General features: G+C 37.0%; 1 protein-coding gene across 8 annotated transcripts in view; it reads right to left on the bottom strand.

Annotated features, from left to right (window-relative positions):
* The window catches only part of C3H8orf34 (chromosome 3 C8orf34 homolog), a 284,853-nt gene that overhangs the window by 224,513 nt on the left and 36,095 nt on the right, over nucleotides 1-24,245 (bottom strand). For 7 of the 8 annotated variants that reach the window (XR_014882562.1, XR_014882563.1, XM_085221230.1 and 4 more), the window contains exons 4-5: nucleotides 19,417-19,545; nucleotides 2,253-2,281 (exon numbers count right to left, since the gene is read on the bottom strand). Coding sequence is in view for 6 of the 8 variants with exons in the window: in XM_085221230.1 (XP_085077356.1) it covers nucleotides 2,253-2,281; nucleotides 19,417-19,545 (158 nt within the window). In the remaining 2 variants the exon portion in view is untranslated. The remainder of the gene's footprint in view (nucleotides 1-2,252; nucleotides 2,282-19,416; nucleotides 19,546-24,245) is intronic. The other variant, XM_085221229.1, reaches the window with a different exon arrangement.

Here is a 24,245-nt window from a genome sequence, read left to right as displayed (position 1 = left end):
CTTTCTTTCCTTACACACTGTACCTGCAGCATCAGTTGCTGATTTTATGTCTCTTCCACAGCTTAGATAGAGAACTGGGCTAAATTACCAGGAGAAATGAAAATAGGAGAATTATGGTCTCTGTACTAATTCCAATGGTTGCTTCCAACTGTCAGGAAAAAAAAAAGGCAAGGAAAAGCATACAGAAGAATTTATAATGATGTTTAATTTTATACCTCCCGTGACATCTAAGTAATGTCATTTTTATAAAGGACTCCAGTGTGAAGCATGGGACCTAACACATGCACCTGCTTCAAAACCCAGACCTGACCGTGGTTTGAAAAAATATTCAGTGCTGCTGCAAGCTAGATGAGGAAGCTGTAGTATCAGCATGGACTTCTGGGAAGGGAATTTCAATGAACTTGGCTACATTGTATGCATGTAGCCACCCTGTGGTAGAGGAAAGTGAGTTTAACAACATGAATTTACACTGTTACACTTCATACAGCGCTCCTAGCCATGCGTATCTTCCTCATACAAGTGTAGTGTTTAAATCCATTAAAAACCTTTAAAGGACAAAACAAGAAAGAATACTCATGTCCACTTATGCTCATGGAGACAAACACTACAGATATTCTTTTCCTTTGAACATGGCTGTACAAAGGAAGCATGTTAAGAGTTTAAATATTCTAAATATTTTTATATTTTAAAATATTGAAATATTTAATGTTTTAATTATTCAATTTTTTTTTTTTTATTCCAAGAGCATTCACTTCACCTGTCCTCATCACATGTGAAATCTGATGCAATACTGTCAAATTAGAGTAAGGATTGGGCAATGCATGCTTTTAACTGTATTTAGTGTATCACCTAGCAATACATGAAAACATTTCCTATTTTAAATCATAAACAATAAAGCATTTGGTAATGAAAGGAAAATTAACTGTTCATTCAGATTGCAACAGGAGGAAATTCAATAACGGTGCTCTCCACCTCAATTTTCATTAAATTACTACATTCCAGAACATGAATGTTTTTTGAGCAATAATCAATTGCCTTGGGGAAAAAAAAAAAAAAAAAAAAAAAAAAAAAAAACCACAAAAATTTAGCTTATATATGGAGAAAAGTATGCGATTATAGGCTCTAACTCAAAATGTCTTCCCCCTACACCAAAACAGTTTTTTCTTTTTTTTTTCTTTTTCTTCTCCTTTTTTTTTTTTTTAAACAAAGCTAAACAAATACCAGTTCTTCACAAGTACTCTTAATGGTAAGGGTTGTAATGGAAGGGCTTTGCTAATTGTATTTCTCAGCATTTCTGAGCAGAGATAAGGAAATGGTAGGATGGAAGACTTAGATACAGCAAAACTGTGATCCAGCAAGACTGAGATCCAGCAAAAATAAGGCCTAAATGATAAATAAAAGTGATAGTTTTGAAATGGCAGCTCCACATGCCAAGGAATTCCTTATGCATTTTTTTTTTTTTTAAAGGGATTATGCCTCCATTTTATCAAGAGAAAGTAACATATTTTGAAGATTGTCTATTATATCACTTCAATCCTGCGTCTTACATACCCTTATCTTATCTCCATGATTGCAGTACTTTTTGACACCAAGAATACAACTCATTAGTCTCAGCACTGTAAGTGCACTGCTGTTCAGGGGTGCGAATAGGGAAGAAAAGTGGACTGTTTCCTTTTGAACATTTATAAAGTAGCAGGAACACTGCTTCAGCATAGAGTTCATTACAGCTGAGATAAAAACTCATGTTAATGAATTTTTAAATGATGTAATTTATCAAAATGGCAACATATGAGGAAGCACTGTATGATGTGTTCTGTAAGGAAGTGAAGACTGATCTTTATGGCTTGTGCGTTCCCAATCAGAGTAAAAACTCTCCTGATTATTTCCTCAAATTGTAATATCTAATAGTATAAAAGCTACCCAATGATATAACTTCATGAATAAAAGATATTCAAAACGAAATGTTTCTAAAAGTACGCCATTAAAATAACCCAACAGACTGCATTAAGCAAAGATGGTACCAAGATCAGAAGCATCACAGCCTCATTAAGAGTGCCTTAAATCTCAGTAGTATAACTGACAGCCCAACCTGAATCAAGCTCTTAATGTATCAAGAAGAACATACTTACCCATATAGTTTTTTATACCCAAGCTTCTTCTAAACTCGACAGGAACATTTAGCTCATATTGCCTACATTTATCATGATCATATACCTGTTTGTACTGTTCATTAGGCATGCATTAAATCTTACCTTATCAAGTTCATCAGAAATAGCAATACCTGAAAAAAAAAAAAACAACAAAACACAACAAAACAGATTTTTTAAAAAAAGAATTTAGAAACATCCTTTCCAGAAATGTATTTTACTACAGTAAATAGAAATAAGGCTCACTCTGAAAAGTTTCTATATTGTTCTCTGAACACATCTGTATCATACAATGTATCATATTTTGTTCCACTAGTGAAACTGTCCAGAAACAAATATACTCTTAACTTTCTCAAACTGCAATATTACCAAAATGAGTTTCAAAAGCATTATGAATCCATACAGTAGATGCACTAGTAAAGTGACAGTGAGCTTAAGTATACTTCTTCTACATGTTTTCTAAAATTAAAACATCAGCTTAATAAGTACAAATGGACACATTCTCATGCAGACCTCTCCTTGATCAATAAGCACAGTACCATACTGCAATTACAGGGGAAAATGAGTATGACTTCCCCCTCCTTTTCCATAGTTCAATATAAAAGTATTTTTATGAAAACCAAAGAAACATACAGGGAGTAAAATCTGATTGCAAAATTTCATAGTACAATGGAAAACAGTGTTTGGTTTTTTTTTCCAATTCCTCTAAATAAGAACGAACTTGTTTTTGGCCTTTCTACCAGTGCTTGAGCCTTTCCTATGTTTGCTTTCGTCATGTTGTAAAACTCCTTTAACTACGTCTAGCCTGTTGCACAATAATGTGCACAGAGAATTTATGACATATCTACATGCCCCAGTCACATCACACTGTGAGATCAACTACTCATGTTTAATGCCATTACACTGAAAATTCTGTCTCAATAAAAGCAAAGCACTTCCAGGTTCCTATTAGGTTTGATAAGAGAGATACTGAACTCAGAACTTCCAGTCAAAAAATGAAGAAAAGCCATCTCCTGGTGTTCAGAAGAAAGTGGGGAAGTATCCATGCATAAGAAGAATGCATACTTAAAAGTTATTTCCTAATTCATTTAGTATAATCAAGACATCTTCTAAGGATTACAATGAGTGATATACCAAAATATGTAGTTTCAGCTGAACAGAGAACTATTCTTTCTAAAATCATGCTAAAAACTGAAGCAGTAAAAGCCTTTTTCCATAATGTTTTCATTTCTCACTATTTGGTAAACATTAATTACGTTTTTTTTTTTAATAGTGTACATTTAATCATTAACTCTATGTGGCTAATCCCTAATTTAGATTGCTTCTTTCTCATGCATATTTATATTTCTAAAGCAATTAGAATTTTAAGACTTGATCGATCCATAAGAAATATGCAAAGAGCTAACAAAATATTTTCAGTCATTCAACAGCAGCAAGGTAAATTATACTGAAGAAGATCCATTTGTCTAATACTTCTACTCCTCACAGCTATTAACATACTTTGGTAGCTTAACACTTTTATTCAGTCCAGGCACCACACTAAGATCCATAGAGTATAAGCAGCAGGTTGCACGAATGTGCAAGAGGAGTTCGATGTGTTATGAAATCTCATTTCTTCAATCCCCAAAGTTGCTGGGCATTTATTGGAGCGCAGATAAATGGAAGTAGTAAAAAATGCAATTTAAAGTTCTCTTTATATCTGCCCTGAAACCCTGATTGCTGAAAACCAGCTCTCCATCACATCTGGTTTATTTTGCACAACCAAGATCAAACCACTTTACAGCCACAAATGATCTCTTCAAACAGACAAATTATCTTTCCTCAGCAAGTTCCTATATTTTTAAGAAAGTTCATTTTGTTTTGATACAGGTTTATTTCTTCAGATTAAAGGCTGGTCCCCTTTCCATGTGCTTTCACATGCTTTTCTCTGTGAAAAGCAGAATTCTATGTTGAAACCTGGGAGCAAAGCCAGGAGTCGGAAAATAAGCAGATCGTTACAGAACACAGAATGGCTGTCAGAAATTAAAGCATGAATAAGTAAGAGCAATTTTTCACTGTGTTGGCCCACTGATTAAGAATATTTATTTTCAAGTATGGTAAAAGAAACTACAAAAGGTAATCCTGTCATTTGCAAGACTCCATCACAAAAAATGCTAAATGCTTTCACTATTGAAATGCTTATGCTGGTAACTGAAAATCAATACTGGAAATACAAAATGGCAAATGGGAGAAACTGTGTACAAGGATGCACTCCACCCAAAAAAGATCTACCAACTCATCTCATTGCTACATTCAGACAAATAAAATAGAAAAAAAAAAAAAATCAAGGTTTTTAAAGGAGTGTTCTTATTGCAATGTGTTTTCGTGAAGTTCCACTGTTTTCCCAAAATTTACTCTGAATTCAGAAGAGAATAAAGATCGGTAATCCAACTGATCAGAGTACCTTGTGATTCCCTCCTGCCAAACTGCAAACAGTAGCTTGACATCAAGCTAACTATATTTCTTAGATAAGCAAGTAGATGTATAGCAGTATCTGAAGACATCTTACTAAAACAAGATTTAAAGATTAGGAAACTTATATTTGCAATCACAGAACCAAGCCTGAAAATCTTCTCATCTCTCTCTCTATCACATGGAATCAAGAGAAAAGAAAGTGGATTCTAAGAAAAAAGTCCATACAGAGATTGTTACGGTAATCTCAGTATAGTGATTCTTCTGGAGGTGGGGGATTTACCATACTGTCACTCATGAAGATCTTTAAGTTATGGCTTAAGGCCCATAAAAAACAGCCTGATAGTCAAGATGGCAGTGATGAAGTCACTGAAAGAAGGCTATAGGCAATCAAAAGGGACTTCAGAAGACTAGTCTGTTAATGAATGGTGCAGGAGCTTAGGCAGTGTTTTCCTCTATCCCTTCAGTGGCAGAAAGGTATACTGAGAAGCCTGGAAAAACTCATCTGATAAGTACATGGCTAGGAGGTTGGTACCATCACAGGAATTTTGGCATTTTCAACCACAGAGCGGTTGGGAGAAGGTAGAACAATTTTTGGCTCAAAACTTGTTCAGTAGCACCCGTCTGAGACATAACCTGCTTGGCAAGCTTTTGTGGTTAATGGTTACCATGATCACAGTAGTAAGAGAAACGCATGCGGCTAGGCAACTAGGAGAAACCATTTTTGGTTGTTGCTCCTTTTGGGCATCCAGGCTGACTTAAGGGGGTTGTCTCAGAGGAGTGGGCCATCATACATTCAACGTGCACACCATGTGACAATTCTGTGATCAACTGCCCATCACCCAACAGGAGGAGCACATACAATGAACATGCTGTTGCCCCTGATAACTAAAGCAAGCGATGTCGTAGCTCCTGACAAACCAAATAGAAGTGCCCCTGACAACCAACTGCTCCCACTGGCAACAAAAATGACAGTATGTGGAGGACAAAAACCCAAAATGTTCCAAGATAGAATGGGTACCCCCTCCATGAATTGCAGCCATGCCGGTTGAGCAGGCATGAGAAGTCACTGACTGACCTGCAGCTCCCTGCAAACCAACAAGATGTCACTGGATCCCTAGTGGTGACTATCCTCACTTTATAAACTGTTACCAGGACTTCTCTCTTTACTATCACTAAATTTTCCACCTTCTCCACATTCCTTAGCTTCTTAGAATTTGTAATAAACCAGTTGCCCCTGAAGAATGGCCATGAGTAAGTCAAAAGGCTCTGAGCAAGAGAGATTGAGACAACAATGGGAGCCTTGTGATTGGGGTCTACCACAGGCCACCCAATAAGTGGAGCATGTTTATGAAGCCTTTTTCCTCCAGATACAGGAGTCACATCCGCAGGCTCTCTTTCAAGTGGAAGACTGCAACCTCCCAGACAACTGCTGGAAAAGTAGCACAGCAAGTTGTAAGCGATCCAGTAGACTCCTGCAATGTACTAAGAATAATTTCCCAAGCCAGGTAATAGTACCAGTGGAGGAATGCAATGCTGCACTTGTTGCTCACTAATGTGAGTGAACTGATTGGTAATATCAGGATCAGAGGCTGCCTGGGCTGTAGTGACCATGCAATGGTGGAAGTCCCACTCCTGAGGGGTCAGAAAGCTTAATTTTAGGAAAGCCAACTTTCAAGTTTTCAGTGAGTTAATCAACAAAACTCCCTGGGAATCTGTCCTCAAGGACAAGGGAGCAGAGCAGAGATTGGAGATCTTTGAGACAGCTTTCCTTAGGGCACAAGAGTTGTCCAACTCCAGGTGGAGGAAGACAGGAAAGGAGGTTAAGAGATCGGCATGGCTGAACAGGGCCTGCTGGTCAAACTGGAGAGCAAGAAGAAAATGCACAGGCAGAGAAAACAGGTAACATGGGATGCTGTTAAGCTATGTTGAGATGGGACCAGGAAGGCCAAAGCCCAACTAGAATTGGACTTAGCAGGAAGCACAAAGAAGGATAAAAAAGGCTTCTATGGGTACATCAATTGGAAAACTAACGTTCAGGAGGGCGTACCCCTCCTGGTGAGCAATATAGGTAGGCTGGTAACAACAGACAAGGAGAAGGCTGAGATATTCAACAACTTTTTTGCCTGAGTCTTCACTAGCAACTGCCCTTGCAACACACAGCCTTCAAGCAGATGGTTCAGAAGGTGGGAATTGGGGAATGATGCTCCTCTTGATTAAGTGAAGATCAGGTTCACAGCCATCTGAGAAACCTGAACATCCATAAGTCTATGGGTCACAATGAGATGCACCCCAAAGACCTGAGGGAATTTGGCTGAAGCCAACTGGTAGTTGCCGCACAATTCTTGATTATATTCAAAAAGTCATGGTGGTCAGCTGAAATTCCTGATGACTAAAAAAAGACAACACAGTACTCAAATGAGTATAAATATGACACAGTGGACTACCAACCTGTCAGCTTCACCACTGTGCTGGGGAAGATCATGGAACACAATCTCCTAGAAGCTTTGCCTTTGTATATGGAAGACAGGGAGGTGATATGGGATAACTAGCACGGCTTCATCAAGAGCAGGTCCTGCCTGACCAATCTTATTGCTTTTTATGATGGCATAATATCATCAGTGGACAAAGAAAGAGTTACTGATGTCATCTATGTGGAATTCAGTAAGGCCTTAGACACAGTCCCCCACAACATCCTTCTCTCCACAGGTTTGATAAGTGGACTGTCCAATGGATGAGGAACTGGTTGTGAGATCGTACTCACAAAGCAGTGGTCAATGGCTCAATGTCTGGATGGAGATCAGTGACAAGTAGTGTCCCTCAGAAGTCAGTACTGGGACAAATGCTCTTTAACATCTTCATCAATGTATTGACTGTGGGATCGAGTGCATCCTCAGCAGATGACACCAAGTTGTGTGGTGTAGTCAACATGCCTGAGGTATGCGATGCCATCCAGGGAGACCTAGACAGGCTCTAGCAGTGGACCCAGGTGAACGTCAGGAAGTTCAACAAAAACAAGTGCATCATCTTCCAACTGGGTCATAGTATTGGTACAAACTGAAGGATGTAAGGATAGAGCACAGTACCTGGGGTATTGGCAAGCTGGACATGAGCAAGCAATGTGTCCTTGCAGCCCAGAAAGACAACCATACCCTGGGCTACATCAAAACAAGCATAGTCAGCAGACCAAGGAAGATGAACCTGCCCCTCTGTGCTGGTGAGACGTCACGTGAAGTACTGTGTTCACATGTGGAGTCCTCAGTACAGGAGAAATATGGACCTGCTGGAATATGTCCAGAAGAGGGACATAAAAATGATCCAAACAATGGAACATCTTCCCTACAAGAAAAGGCTGAAAGAGCTTGGACTGTTCAGCCTGCAGAAGAGAAGGCTCTAGGGAGACCTAAGAGCAGCCTGTCTAAATGGGGGCTATGAAAAGGAAGGGGAAGGATTCTTTAGCAGGGTCTGCTGTGATATGACAAGGGGAAATGCTTTCAAACTAAAGAAAGAAAAATTTAGACTGAATATAAGGAAGTTCTTGTTATTTTGTTTTTACAATAATGGTGGTGAGACACTGGAACAAAACAAGATGGCCAGAGAGGTGGCGGATGTCCTGTCCTTAAAGACACTCAAGGGCAGGCTGGACAGGGCACTGAGGAACCTGATAATGCTGTAGGCGTTCCTGTTCACTGCAGGGACGTTGGACAAGATGGCCTTCAAAGGTCCCATCCAACTCAAATGATTCAATGATTCTAACATTAAGAAACATTAGCTACTGATAATACAACTCCACCAGCAGAAAACAGGATAAATCAAGCCATAAAAAGGTGCTCACTTCATCCCAAGACACTACTGCACTAAGCTTGCACTAAGTTTGCCCCTACTATCAATTCTCTTCTACAGCTGCAAAATAAAAATGCATTGCTGAAAATGAGAGGCGGCGGCACTGGCACCCTGTGCACACTAGACAAAAAAATCCTAAGACATAAGTGATTTTCCAGATTTAGGTCAGTAATATGGACTCTAGTTTTCAAAAAGTGGTTCTTCAAGTAAAAACTCAGAAGACTGCAGAAAAGAATGTAATGTGATGAAACAGAATCAATCCCCTTGCATATACCACTACAACACTGAAAAAAAACCTGAAAATGCAACTGGATAAACTGAAATCCATAATTATTATTCAAGGATAATCAGGATTTTCATCATTCTCTTAACTCTTAGCACACTCGTGGTTTTTTGGTACTGTCAACTACATTGTTTTCAAGCAGTACAGTGACAATTTAAAAAAAAAGCATTAAATCCTACAAAGCAATGGTAAAAATGTTATCTCTGATTCCTATAACTGTTAATATCTTGTTTTTCAAATAAATCTTTTTTCATTTGATTTTGTATATCTGACAGCAAATTATTGGTTTTGCTCTCTGTACCTCGTTATAGTTATTTCTAAAGTTTCTACGCACCTTTCATACAACAGCAGAAAGGAAAGAAAATTGCTTTTTATATATTCTAAATATGAGAATATCATAAAGATCACAGACTCCTTCAGGATTAGCCAAAATGTCAACACTAAAAAACTTCATACCTAGTATTTCAGCTCCTTCAAACTGTTGCCTCTTTCTCATCACAACTTAATACTAATCATCAAAGCGCTAATACCAGAAAGACTAGCATACTCAGTTTGTTCAAGCTTAAATCCAATAGCTTTTATATTCCTAGAATATAAATTACTAGGGACAACTGTTTCTGACTTCCCCGAATTTAAAGCATTTGAAGCCAGACTCTGCACGATACTCAAAGTAGAGAAAAGTAGAGAAAGTGCTCTTTTTCTCAGAGCAGCTCTTCCTCACTGACAACATTTGCTACAGTTTTATGTCATAATATGACTGACAGCAACACAGTAATCCTACAATTCTTTTTGGAAAAAAAATTTAAAAAAAAAGCACTGTTACAACACAGTGGTGACACACTGGAACAGGTTGCCCAAGGAGGCTGTGGATGCCTCATCCCTGGAGGGGTTCAAGGCCAGGCTGGAAGTGGCTCTGGGCAGCCTGGTCTGGTGGTTGGTGACCCTGCACATAGCAGTGGGCTTGAAACTCGATGATCACTGTGGTGCTTTTCAACCCAGGCCATTCTGCGGTTCTATGATCCTATGATTCTGACTAAAGGGATGAGAGCTTTTGTTTGCCACGACCAGCTAAGGTTCACAGGCAAGGTTTACTGTGGGTATTTAGCTAGCTCTCTAACTACCAATTTGATGTCTTTAAAAATCCTCCCTCTGGCAATTAATTAAGGTTGTTGAATTTTGATCAGGCATCACAAGTACACAGCCCACTCAGCTGTCCAGTGAATTACACAGACAGATTCAGGGCACTTGCTTCTACTTTTAAATGTAATGACTCTCCGTGCCATCAGGGTGCTGAAACAACAAAGTAATTGGTCTGAACACGCTTTCACAGTCCTTCAGAAACTCTCCACAGCCACAACTACTGCCATCTCTGATCTGCAGCAAATCTAGAGCGGAGTTGTTTGTGCTGGTACAGCCAGTCTCAGCTGAAACACTTATTCTGTCAACAGCTTAGTTTCTGAAGAAAATTGGAAGAACAAAGAACCTTCTAATTGCAAGAAAGTTCTGGCATGCTAGGATTAAATGAAATACACACACAAGCCAATACAACATAATAATACAACTTTATACTTATTTTAATTAGTATTATCATGGCTGCATTAAAAGCAGATTCCCCCAAAGCATATCATACTTTACTTGGCTTACACCTTATGGCTTTTATGTATCTAAAATATTAAATTGTTTATAAAAAAAAAAAAGGCATTTTTTAATTACCTGTATATATACAAAACCTTTTCTTGTTCTTTACACAGTCATCTTAGATTTCTGATGCCCATCATCCATCCCTCTGGATACTTTGCAATAGTTAAACAGTAAGAAATGAGAAATGGAAATGACAATCTAAGCATTATAGCACCTCCTTTGATGAAAAAGCCACCTCCCAAAATGTATCTACACCATGCTGTAATGAAATTAAATCTTGCTTTTTGGTCTATAAAGGATATCTACCACAGTAAAGAACTTCTGCTTATGACATTCGGCTTAATTTCTAGTTTATCAGGAAATTAACTTTGTTTCAAAATAAAAAAAAACACTGCTAAAAATTCACTGAATTTTAAAAATGCCTCTCTTTTTCATATGCAGTTCTCAGTAGAACAGTTGCATTTGCTGTTGCTCTCATATGACAAATGCAATTAATGCAGTACAAAACACTTCTCCACTCCGTAGTATTCTTCTGTGGAAAGCGATTTTAATATTTTGATGCTCAAAATTCAACAACAAAAAAATTCATTTTCAAAACAGCACATACTGTATGAGTTTGGGTCTTGTTGAAATGGCAAGTCCTGAATTACCTGAGTGCTGCATTATTCCAGAGGATTTTTATGCTTGCCTAAAAACTTCCAATATTTTCACATTCTATACATACCTGAATTGTAGAATAGGTATTCTGATGAGAAAAAATAAGGTGTGAAGCTTCAGAGACCTCTAACATTTTTACTTTTGTGTTCCTTAAATAATTGCAGGAAGAAATAACACAAAATAAAAATAAGTTGAATTAATATATATATATATATTATTTATTTTTTTTTTTCCAAATGCACAACATGTATCTTACCAGTCTAGTGTGTTCCTAGTCATAAGAAAAAAAAAAAAGCTACTACTAAAATATATACCATACACCATTATTCAGCCCAATGGGAGTTGCAAACAGAGAAGGCATTTTCCTAAACGTCCAGAAGATGGCCACAGAGATCCCAACAGCCAGTTTTCCTTCATATTATTCAAAGCATTCTGGTTAATCTGGTTTTCACACACAGTGTTTAGAACTTAAATCCGCCCAAGGCAACTGTGACTTAACTCGACAAAATTCATTCTTAAGATTGGTCTAGGCCAGGGAACTTCTGGATGGCTGGCCTGCCAAACTCCTAGTGTTTCACAGGTTCCGTTAACAAATACCAGGAGAGAAACAGCATTATTATTCTACCATATTCTTCTACCATACTGTTGCTTTGAGTATGAAAACAGAAATACCTTAACATACATATATCAACTGTCCAGTAGTAAACTGCCACACGGCATTCTCTCCACTGTAAATGAGAGGAAGCATGTTTCCCTACTAGTGGGCAAGGCTATCTCAGATGTACTTGCATTTCTCACAGCAAAACCACATGCACAGGATGGTTGCCATACTACTGTTGGCAAAATGGTAAATTACTGCCTGCATGCATCATGTAGTAAACATGAGGTAGATGGAGATTGCCTATTTCACATCAAATCTGGATTACAAATGATAGAAAATGGATGTTCCAATTGCAGCTAAAAAAATGTTTCCCCTGATTTCAACTATACATACACAGGGACCAAACCAGCTCAGTCACTTCTGTGCTGGAACACTGTAACAGATTTGTCACTGACTGGCATAATAAACATTCTTATGTTATTTATTTACAGCGAGTCATTTTACAGCTTTCCAAATTAGCCCTATTTTCTCCAGTAACAATTCAGTGCTATTTGTTGCCAGTGAGGCCATATATCCCTATACTATTAGACAAGCATACATAAAGTTTTGGTAGAGGAACCCATCTTGAGTTGGGTAATATTCCTCCCAACATCTATCCATGCAAGGAAAAGTAAAACAGGGTAATCCACAGGCACCACACGCCAGCAAAGCAGCACAATTTACATCAGTACAGTCACTATATCTAAGAAACACTGATTTGAACTCTTCTCCCAGTGGTGACTTAAAAAATAATAATAATAATACAGTAATAATTAAATTTCCAGAAAAAGAATTTGTGCTTTTGACTTGCAGTAATTTCATATACAAACTTCTGAGTAGATCCAATGGTTCCACGATTAGGTGAGCAATGAATTAGAGAATGAAATGAAATGAAAGAGATACAAAATGCAAATAAAGCACCAAACACTGAGTCCCAGACACTTTCCTAGGTCAAGCTCTCTCAGAAAAAATAATCAGCGCTGAATAACTTTTCACAACTCTTAGTTTTAAAGAAAGGTGTACACTACACTAGGTTAGTTAAGGTGTGTTAAGGTTAGCTAAGGATAGCTAACCTTACTAACCTTAACTTAGGTTAGCTAAGGATAACAACAGGATGAGGAATAGTTTGAAACTAAAAGAGAGGAGATTTGGATGAGGTATTAGGACAATATTTTTTACTCAGAGTGGTGAGGCACTGACACAGGCTACCCAGAGAAGTTGTGGATACTCCATTCCTGGAGTCATTTAAGGCCAGGTTGGATGGGGCCCTGGACAACCTGATCTGGTGGGTGGCAGAGCAGTTGGAACTTCAGGGTTGATCTTCAGGGTCCCTTCCAACCCAAGCCATTCCATGCTTCATTCTATCATAAAGTCATAGCCCACGTTCCTGCTACTCTCTGAATGCCAACTATCTTCTTGTTAGGATTAGAAAGTACCACATATAAGACTGAAGTCACACAAAGCCCAGTTCTCCAGGAAATTTTTAGCAAGTCTAATACTGCTCCAGAAAAGGACACTATAACTCAAAAAGAGACTCTAGTTCTGAAATTTCAAGCATGCTGGATCAGAATGGCACGTGCCTCAATAACAGTAATTTAAAATGCAACATCTGTAGGAAAAAATATAATTATAACTGAAATCACTAGGATCTCCCTGCCATATAAGCCCCATTTTATAATTGAGCTGCAATAATTATGTTCACATTCTTCCTGTTTCAATCTCAAAAGATATCATTATTTAGTATTACTACTCATAAATCACACTAAAAGCAAATGGATTTTATAAGCAAAAGTAGTACTGGATAACAGCTACAGTACTGAGATAACATTATCTTCCTTAAAGGTTTGATTGAGCTTATCTAAAAATGTCGATCTCACAATAAATCACAAACATTGATCTCACACAAAAATAACGCAATTTTAAAGTTCAGCCTGAACAGAAGGAAAAAATCTCTACAGAAGACTGATGACTAGTTTTGTGGTTCAACTAAAAGAACACATTTAGGACTACATGCACTTATATGTAAGTCATTCTAACAGACCATAGCGCATTTAGCATGTATGACTAAAAAAAAATATTAAAGTACTACATCCTAAAACAATGCCATCTGAAAGAGGTGATTGATAAAAGTCAAGTTGTATTTACAGTTCAATCAGCATCAGAAATATCTGGTTTCAATGGGAAAATTTAGAAGTCTTCAATAGATGTTAGCAGCATTCCATTCAAGTAAATTTTCCATAACCAATCTGTACATCATTAATAAACTGCTATAGTGTAGAAGTGAACTAGTGAAAACCCATTTTAATGTGTTTCAGAGACTGCTAAATATACTGAAGTAGTTCATGGTGCATATCCATCATCTCACATCCCACATACTCACAGGTTCACCCAGAAACAGAGAATATATTTTAGTATTTTGTTAACAATATCCTAATCATTTTTTTTAAACTAGCTGTACCCTTATTGTTACGATTTTGATTCTTGCTGCGTATCTTTACACATTTCTCCTTCTAAGGCTGTTATAGACATAAACAGCAACTAATTCTGATATTATGAGATATATATCAGCTGGAGGTACACTGGAGGGATTCAGAGCTCTTTCATTCTTGAAGATATTCAGAAGGCCTCTGGACACGCTCCTGGTAAACTGGTGCTAAGCATGCCTGCTTGAGCAGGGGGCTGGATCAATAACGTCCAGAGGTCTATTCCAATCTCAACCAGTCTGCAATTCTGTGATTCCTCATGGTACCCTTACAACAATATTTCCTACTGGACTGCAGTTGGCTTTCTAATTTATTGATTGTTTATTAACTGATTACTCCCCCTCTAAATCAAGTGATAAAGAATACTTATTTTTTTTTCTGTTGGTTATATCTAAACATCATTATTTCTGGGTTTCCCTCAAACAGAATTACATGGGTTCCCAAATAGATTCGATTAATGTTAACTTACTACCCTTTTTTTCTGACCTTAAATGTCTGTCAAGTTCAAAGCAAGATAAATTTGTTTCCTGCCCTCTAATTTCTAGTATACATGTGGACTCAGCAAGAATCCATACATTAATAAAACTTTAGTTAACTCTGATAAATGCCTATTTGCAACTCTGAAAACATACCTATCTCAAAGTAGAATACTTTAAGCATCATCAAATGCTGTTACTATGTGTAAACTGAAATATGTACGTATTTTCATTATGTACTCTAACTGTTCATACAAAAAATGTAAAGGTGTTCACAAAGCAGTCAGACATATCTACTTTGAAGCAAGCTCTTACTGATTTAATCCTTATTTTCTTCCACTTATAACACACAATTCACTGTTTTCCATCTTTGTTTATGTACTTTTCTGACCTTGGAAGACTAAGGATTAAGACAGGTCTATTTACAAGCAAGAGCCTCAGCTATGCAGGAGATTTTAACTCTATTTAAAAGGAAAAAAGGCCAGAAATGGAAATAGAAAAGTATATATCTTATAATAATTCTTATTAATGATCTGCAGAGGAAGAAAGATAATGACAGTAAAGAGGAATCTCTTGATGAAAGAAAATGAAATATGCATAAGGGAAATGCAGTATATACCTGTATGCTGTTTCATTAACCAAAGACTCTCCTAAATAATTAACTTGATAGTTCAAAATGCACCTCTGTAACACACAGGTCATCGGAGAAGCAAACAAAACCCAGATTTTCCAAATGGGTTGATGTTGGGAGGAACAGATTGAAAGTGGAAGATTGGCAAGGAAGAGGGAAGTGGTCATGAGGACAGAAGTCTCGCAAGGAGGACTGTAAATATGTTCAAGTGACTTTGCAGCTAGGAATATGCAAGATCTATAGAGTAGTACTGTGGAAAAATACATATATTATAGCTACTGCTGTTTGCCCTCTGTGTGTTTCACAAGTATAACATCTCTGTATAAATAATGTAGGTATTTGGTAGAGTTGGAAGTACTCTATCAAACACACCTGAGCTACCTGCTTGGTAAAGCGAAGATCAAAACATTGAAGATCACAGCACTGTGACAAACCCTTGATAAGCAGGTATAAACAGCAGGCCAGGTATCCTTTTGCATGGATCAAGATTGACACTGCCTGTGTCCCCCGCATGTGCGCCTCTGCCCAAGTACTGCTTGGGGATACCCTCAGTTGGAGAAACAACAAAAATAAATTTACTCTTTGTGCTTCAGCCATGGGTTTGTGGCTTTCCTGTTGCCCTTCTGTGCTGACTCACAATTGACCACAGGAAGATGGTATATTTCAGTCACCAAGTTCCAATGTATATAGAACTGTGGCAATACTATCTTCCAGTCTCTCAACGTATCTTTAGCATTAGGTGTGAATTCACTGTTTTGGGTTTTTTCGGATGTACTGGAACACAAAATTACTCATATATTGTCTTGACAGCATTTGGGAGGATGTACATTTTGTGTGAAATGTACAGGTTTCTCTCAAAGCTAAGATTTAACAATAAATAAAGCATTAGAAACTAGAGTTTAATTCATAGCCTGTGTCAGTTGTATAGGAGGCAATGAAGTCTGTAGAGTCCTAGAATACACTATAAGATCCAAAGCATTTCTTTAAAACCTGAAATAAATTCCAGAACTTGATGGAAAAATCATTTAACTTCACATGTTCAACTTCATGTGGTGCTTTTCCCTGTTAGAAGTACTGAAGAATTAAATGCGTTGTAAAAAGCCAACAATGGTATGTTTTGATCCATTTGCACACTCAACTAGCTATTTACTGAGCCCACTCCGCTGCCTGCCACATACTGCTTGGAAACAAGGTTAGTATCAAACATAGCATTAGATTTACAGACTTTATGGACGTTTGTAACAATCAAAAGCATTGAGTAGCATGTGCAAAGCAAGCAGTAACACTGAAGAAAGTAGCTGTAGGAACCTCTCCCAGCTTTTACAGAATTCACCATAAGGAATAATTGAGCCCAGATCAGGATGAGTTTCACATCTTTAACTTTTAATGCTCTAGATACGTCTCTTCATTGAATCCTTCTGAAATTACATTTAGCAAATATCTTCGTTCTCCTTACGGAAACCATAAGATCAGATTCATTTTTAAAATTATCTCTCTTCTTTTTTTCCAAAAATGTCATATATTTCATTTTGAATTTTTATTTTGTATCATCCTAATATGGAAGAAGTCAAAACACAGAGCAGAGTTATTTCCTGAAATGATGTGAAAATGAGAAGCACAGATATTGGAAACAGGACATATAGTTGAGAATTAATCTGACAAGTGTTTAAATGATACAGCCAGAAAGCCTAAAGTGAAAATGAATAACAACTATTAAAGAACAAAAATAAATTCACAAGAAAAGGTACTGTAAATACATTAGGAAAGGAGGACAAAGTAAAATGCAGAACTACTACATCAAAGATAAGGGAAACAAATAACGGATGATACAAAGAAATCTCAATATTTAATACTTCTACTGCTTCAATCCTTACAAAAAAAGATCATAGTCACAGGTTCCTAACAGTAGTGATTCTAAGATGGGTGAATTACAGGCCAGATGATGGAAAGCTGAAAGATATTTTGGTAGTTCAGGTACATTCAAGTTGGCAGAATCTTGTGATGTTCATGCTAGAGTACCTACCAAACTAGCTAAAGAAATCCCAGAACTATTAGTAACTGTCTTTCAGGAATCGAGGACAGGAAAGGGGAAATACCACATCTTTATTTAGAAAACAAAAAGGAAAGACAAGAGGAATTACTAATCAGCCAGCCTATAGGTGACAGCAGCAAAAATATTTGACAAAAATGTTAAATAAACAGTTTATGGACCTCTAATGAACAGGAAAGGTGATAAGAACCAGCTCACACGAATTAATCAAGAACAAGTCATGTCAAATCAATCTAAGTGCCTTCTCAACTCGGAAACTTGCCTAGTGGATAAGAAGAAGAAGTAGTAAAATACTTAAGCTATTATAAGACTTTTTTGCTATCCTAGATGATAGTCAAATCAGAGAATTACATTCTAGGTGTAATCACTGCTAGGTAGATAAACATCTGGTGGGAAAAAATGCACTTACTGAGTAGCTTTCAAGGGCTGGTTGTCAGATCTGAAATGGAATCATGAAGAAGTCTGAAAATATTTCCAGTAATGATCTGGATGAAGAAACAGAAAGCACATTCATGAAAGTGAACGTTACATCAAGTTGCAAGTGAATTAAAGCACTCTGGGGGGTAAGACTAAAAGTCTGCATTACCTTGGCAAATCATCAGATAACATCAAGTAGTAGCAAGAATTAATGAAGAATGTATCATCTGTGAAATAACTACAAAAACCTGATTCCAACAATATTGACCAGGAATATTGACCTCCAGCCCAAGCACAGGACTCTGAAGAACTGCAGCATTAGAAAACTGTTAGAGAATGCTTTGGGAAAAAAAGAAGCACAGAATGCTGCTAACTATATGTCAGATATGAGAAAGCAGAAGTTTATTAGAAGCTACAAAACACTCAGAAGGAAAGACAAAAGATGTAGGACTGAGACTGGATTTATGTTTTATTACTGAATTCTCATCTCTGATCACATTTTATCTGCGGACAGTAAATAACCCTCTATGAAACTGAAAACAAGTTGTTTCTGAATCGGTGTTATCTGTGTTAGTCCTGGTTACAAGGATAAAGGTTTGAAATTGGCAGACACATCACAGTAATACTGTCAAGCAATGGTGGGGCTGCAAATCAGAGACCTAGTCAGTAAGAGTTTCAGCTCCTTAGAGGAGAAAATGCAGATGGACTAGCTAATGGGAAATGTATTTGAAGAGTCCTGTAACAATACTACTCCAGTTAATATAAATAGGAAAAATTCTCAGAGTATAATTCACGTGATCAACCTAAAGCACTAGGGGAAGAGAGCATTTGGGCAAATTAGTTTTAGCTTTTGACCCAAAATAGAAAAAAAACAACCTCAAAATTATCCACAAGACAGATTTTCTATTTTTCATTCAGCTCTTCTTCTGACATCATCTGCAATTTTTTCATTGAATCAAGAAGTGATAGGGATAAAACTTAATGAAAGAAGAAGCTAAACAGTTATCATTCAAATGTCTCCCAGATCACATCATATATAGTTCTCACGCATCTTAGCAGAGTACATTTCACACTTTGATAAGTAGTGCTTCCTTCCATCAAGGTACTTCAATCTAACATCTTATTTCAGAGCTATTCCTTCTATGAGCATGCTAGCTGTGAACACTGCTTCTGTTTCACTATATCTCTTACGGGATAATCCTTGAGGTTCTCGTTTGTGAAGTAGTAGGTTACCAAGTTGAGTATTTATTTAAACTACCGAAAATACTTCTGAAAATTATAAGGAATTAATTACGATCAAGGCCATGAAACACTGTTTTTCAGGTCTGATCTCCATCTCCAATGTGTTTAAGGTTTCACAAATGGTTAACCTATCTGTTAACCTCTACAGGAGTCGCATCTCACTGCTGCATGTTCCTGCCATTTTCCTTAAAACAGGTTCTTGTGTCTTATCTCTTTATGAGCAAATTCAACTCACTAAGCTGGCAGAAATTAAATGCAAAAACAACCAAAAAAAAAAGTGAAGGTGAAGTAGTTTCAGGAAGTAGGAAAGCTGCAAACCTCCTCAATCAGAATCCAACTGCAAATGTGAGTGAACTTACTTTTAATTGGATAGGAGATCACCTTCTTGGTATATACTTCCAGATTACAATTCAGGCTGCATGGTTACATTAAAAAACTAAAATCAATCAACTTACTGCGAGAAAGATTCTCAAGGGCTTTTCCAAGTTTTTTGCTCTCTTGAAGAATATGATTTAGCTCATCAAAATCATGGTTCTCCGGTTTTGTCCTCCAATCCCACTTAGGATGCTCTATTGACCTTGGCACTAAATATACACAGATATATACACGAAGTTTAGATTTGGTAGTTCAAACTCCTACAGGAGAAAAAAAATAGCTGTACAATGTGTTTACAAGCTCAAGAATTTTGAGTGGAAATTGTTTAATTATCATCTTATTTAACAGCTGGAAATATTTTATTTGGTCACCGTGAAAAATGAAAACATCTGTGAGCAAATACATACTCTGGATGACTATGACTGAATTAATTGGCAATCAGCAATAATTGATGCTAACAATTAAAAAATAATAAAAATTCTGATACTTACAGAAAATCAACTTAGTCTTTGGGAAATTCAGTCCAAAACTCAGTTTTCTACATGTTAATTACTACTGAAACCTTTGACTAAAATTCAAAGCAAGTTTTTCACTGCTAAGCTAACCTCATGTCCAAATGCAGAAATAAAGAGGAGTTCCTGAGGTATTTAGGACTCACAATACTTAACGCTGCATCAATGAACATGAACATTCTGAACAACTTTTAGAAATGAGAACAAAAATAATGTCTCTGGATCTACTGACTTCTGAACTAAAAGCAATTGTCGGGTTGTTTCCAAACACAGCATTGCCATGCTGAGAAGCACACACACTGCTGTGAAGATGATTACGTTTAGTTCACATTCGCAACAGAAAGAACCAGCTGCATTTATCAGTGGTTGATTACTACTCCCCTAAGAATAACTTCAAAAACAGAGCGTACAAAGATACACTCAATGCCTGCTGGCCAGCTTTGAAATATTAATTTTCAATTTTGATAGCTGTTAACTAATTTATGATTACAAACATCATTTTCATTAAACACTACAAAGAAAACTTGCAGACTCCTAAAGACTGTGTGAAAAAAAAAAAAAACACCAAAGGTACCTCATGATCATTTGCAATTTCAAAGTGCTTTGATAACGGTATGGGGAAATTTATCTCAGACTTTAAGCTTTGGTAGCTAGTACAAAATGTTTTAAATAACTGATGCTATTCAAATTTGCCTTAGTGCTAACTGCTCTCTGGATGTATACAGAATGTGCTCCACTCTGGATCAACTCCACAAGGTAAAGTTGAGGTTAAGTCAAATGCCAGGTAAAGAAATGGCACGATGTCCCCCCGATGTCACAAAAATAAAATATTTTTTTTAAATATAATTCTATCTCCCACAGGCATACATGAAATTATCTATAAACTGGACATCTAAACAGAGTCTGAAAATCCAGGGTTTGTTCTGATCTGTAACTCCCACTCAGGAACCTGGTTAAGTCTTACAGATACTAATATCTGCAATTACAGACATTCTCAAAGAGAGAAGACATAGAAAAAACAGACTAGGAAAACAGAAACACGGGAAGTCTCAAGAAGAAGGGAGGAAAGTGGAAAGTTGGAGTGAAAAATGTCAGCCTCATTCTCCTTTGTGTTCAAAGAGTCACGTATTTCTGAAAAGGAATTTTGAGAAAGGGAATTAATGAACTATGGTCATTTCTAGTAACAAATAGCGGCCTGTCAGATGGACAGCTTACAGTTTTTGCTACTACTTTCAAAAGCTAATTCTTTACTTCCTGTTTTAGAAGGGACCATGCACATTAGAATTCATGTAATTTTTTTTGCGATAAAAATTTTCCTCTATTCATAAATAACTTCAACTAAGTATCACAATTTCAGTGTTTCTCATTTTTCTTTATTTTGCAGAAAACAAAATGTTACTTCTGATATTTTTTCTAAATTTTCTGTAGTTCTGTTAACACCAAATAGAAATATCTAGTAAACTTTCACAGAAATTCTACAAGTTATCTCCATTTTTACTCCTTAGGTTCACATTGAGATCTAATGAACTTTAATTGCCTGCTTTTTCCCATCACCCTTCATTGTACCAACAACATATTCTATAGCATCACTCACTAACCTACTACCAGATTGACAGATTTTTCTTTCCATTTACAACACTACAAAGAACTCATCGTAGCACAGAAACCTCACGTTACCACCAAAATACAATGGAGAACAATTTCATATTGTAAAACCATGAACAAAGATATCCAAGGCTTAGAGCTTCCAGGCTGCAGGAAATTGCAACAGGTTGGAATATGCTATCATGCCATTTTCAAACAAATCATATTTTTCAAAATCCATAAGGGCAGAATTTTTTGAGAAACAATATAATTTCCAAATAAAATCTGTCATGAGATCCAAAAGAGGTGCTGAAAGAAACAAAAACCATTTCCACTCAACAGCTGTGAAGCTTCCAAGATCAGCAGTCGTTTGGTATGTGGACGACCTGCATCAGGAACACGAGAGTTTCAAGACTTTTGCCTTGGAAAGAGTGAATCAGTTCCTAGTTTGGTCTGGTCTCCAGTTTCAGGGAAATGTCCTACAAACACCAGAATCTTTGATTGTTTTGTATCTCACTAGAGGGATACTGGGAAAGCAAACAAAAACCTGGCAGAAATTTTCTCTGTTGGTTAGCACAGTCTGTATATTAACGAACCACTGTCAGTACTTTGGTGAAAATGCATCCAAAACAGACACGTTATGGAACACTTCTGTTTCAATAACTTACTTTATTAAGACAAAACTGAGGAAGAAGACATGCAGAATTAAAAATTTCTATTACTTCTAGAAGACTTAATTCTTTTTACCTACTTACTTATCCAAGAAATGATTGAATACTAAAATTAAAAACTCCTTTGTTACATTATGTGACAAATATCTCTCCTTTCAAGGCTCATGTTCTGCTAACTTATAAATACTTTGAAAATCTGAACTTGTACCATCCCAACAACATGATAAACAAAACCAGCCTTTTCAAAGCAAATGACTTTATGTGAAGCATGCAGAACCACATAAACACTATAACGACCCTTCCCTAAGATCATTTGAAATGCATCTTTTCCTCTACAAAGTTCATCATATTTCACTTGTATCTCATTTCACATTTATCAAAATCCATTCATTACATTCCAACTTTCTTCCTTTATTATACTTACTAATTCCTCAAATTCATGTCAGTAATTTTAAATCGTTCATCACATTACCTGCCTCAACTCATTTGCCTTGAGACATTTATATACTTACTCTCGAGATTATTTGATTATCGTGTAGAAGATCTATGACATCTACTTATAGCATTTGTGTAGAAATATTTAGCTTTTCCCTTTCTGTTTCCCTTTTCCCATCTCATCTAAGGAGACAGCAAAAACATGCTTCCTTGTATTTCTGCTTCTCTGGTGTTGTCCTCCATTCACCTCCTCCCCACATACAAATCCCCCAACAAATGCACATCAACAACAGATTCATTTCTAAATTTGCTATAAGTTCTGTCATATCACCTGACCATTTTCACTGTAGTAGATCAGTATTGTTTCGGTACTGTTTTTACCTACATATACTTGTAATTTCAAAACATAATTTGCAGATGAAATTAGACTAGTTGCTCATTAAATTCTCTAGCAGTAGGTTCATGGGAAAGTTATACCTATCACAAGGCACCACGTCACATATTCATGCACACAACTGTTCATCGTAGGAAAAAAATGTAGGAGCTACATTTCATTAACACATTGTATATTATTTTTGCATCCGAAAGAACAAAAATGCAGATATTATTGAACATAAAATTGCTCAGGTATTAAAATCTCACAAGATGTTTCAGATTACGGTTCTTACAGTATCTGGATACCAGAAGGCTAAGAGCATAAAGGCCTGTAGTACTAGACAGAAAATTGGTGATTAGAAGTATATAACACCAACACCAACAGAAACCTGGAAAGAGAACAGTGAACTGAAATAGAGGGAAAGAATGACTTGTGAACTGATTTAATATGAAGTTGGCAAAGACATCAACCTACTTTGCCTAACACTAGCTAACTGGATAGCAAGAAGTCTGTTTCACAAACTACTTAGAAACTTCAAAATTGATTATTCTTCAAATATTGGATGTGATCATCCAGATATTTCATTGGACAGGCATGCATGCACACACACACACTGAGGCCTAGCTTCAAACCTCTTCCCTTGCCAGATAACAACAGAAGCCCAGGTACATTTTTGCAAACAAGTACTCAGACCACTATGGCACCACAGTTTCCCATTTGTGTGTTTGTTTCAGGTATGACAGAGATTGTTGACAGCCAGAAAGAAGAACTCAAAGAACTTTTCTAGTAAAAAAAAAATTGAAAGCTTAAGAAAGAGAGATCTGTGCAAGAATAACATGAACTCTGAATTCAATATCAGCTTTCCAGAAAGAAACGATGTTCTCTCTAATTAACTAAACATAATCTCCTGATGCTTCCAAAGATTACCATGAACTGCACCCTCAGTACATTTGCAGCCTGGAAGGACAACTATATCCTGGGTTGCATCAAAAGAGGCAAGAGAGGTGAATATCCCCCTCTACTCTGCTCTCATAAGGTCCCATTTGGAATACTAAGTCCAGACTTGGGGCCTGAGCACAAGAAAGATGTGGTACTTCTGGAGCGGGTTAAAAGGAGGGCCATGAAGATGAGAGGGCTGGAACACCTTTCCTATGAAAGGAGGCTGAAAGAGCTGGGCTTGTTTTGTCTGGGGAAGAGAAGGCCCTAGGGAGATCTCACTATAGCCTTCCAGTATTAAATGGGAGCTTATGAACAGAAGCGAGATCAACTTCTTGCATGGACAGATAGTGATAGGCTGCCATTAGAGATGTTCAAAGCCAGGTTGGATGGGG

The sequence above is a fragment of the Meleagris gallopavo genome, chromosome 3 (assembly GCF_905368555.1).
Source record: "Meleagris gallopavo chromosome 3, MGAL_WU_HG_1.1, whole genome shotgun sequence".
Lineage (NCBI taxonomy): Eukaryota > Metazoa > Chordata > Aves > Galliformes > Phasianidae > Meleagris > Meleagris gallopavo.
This window is presented reverse-complemented; position numbering and strand designations above follow the sequence as displayed.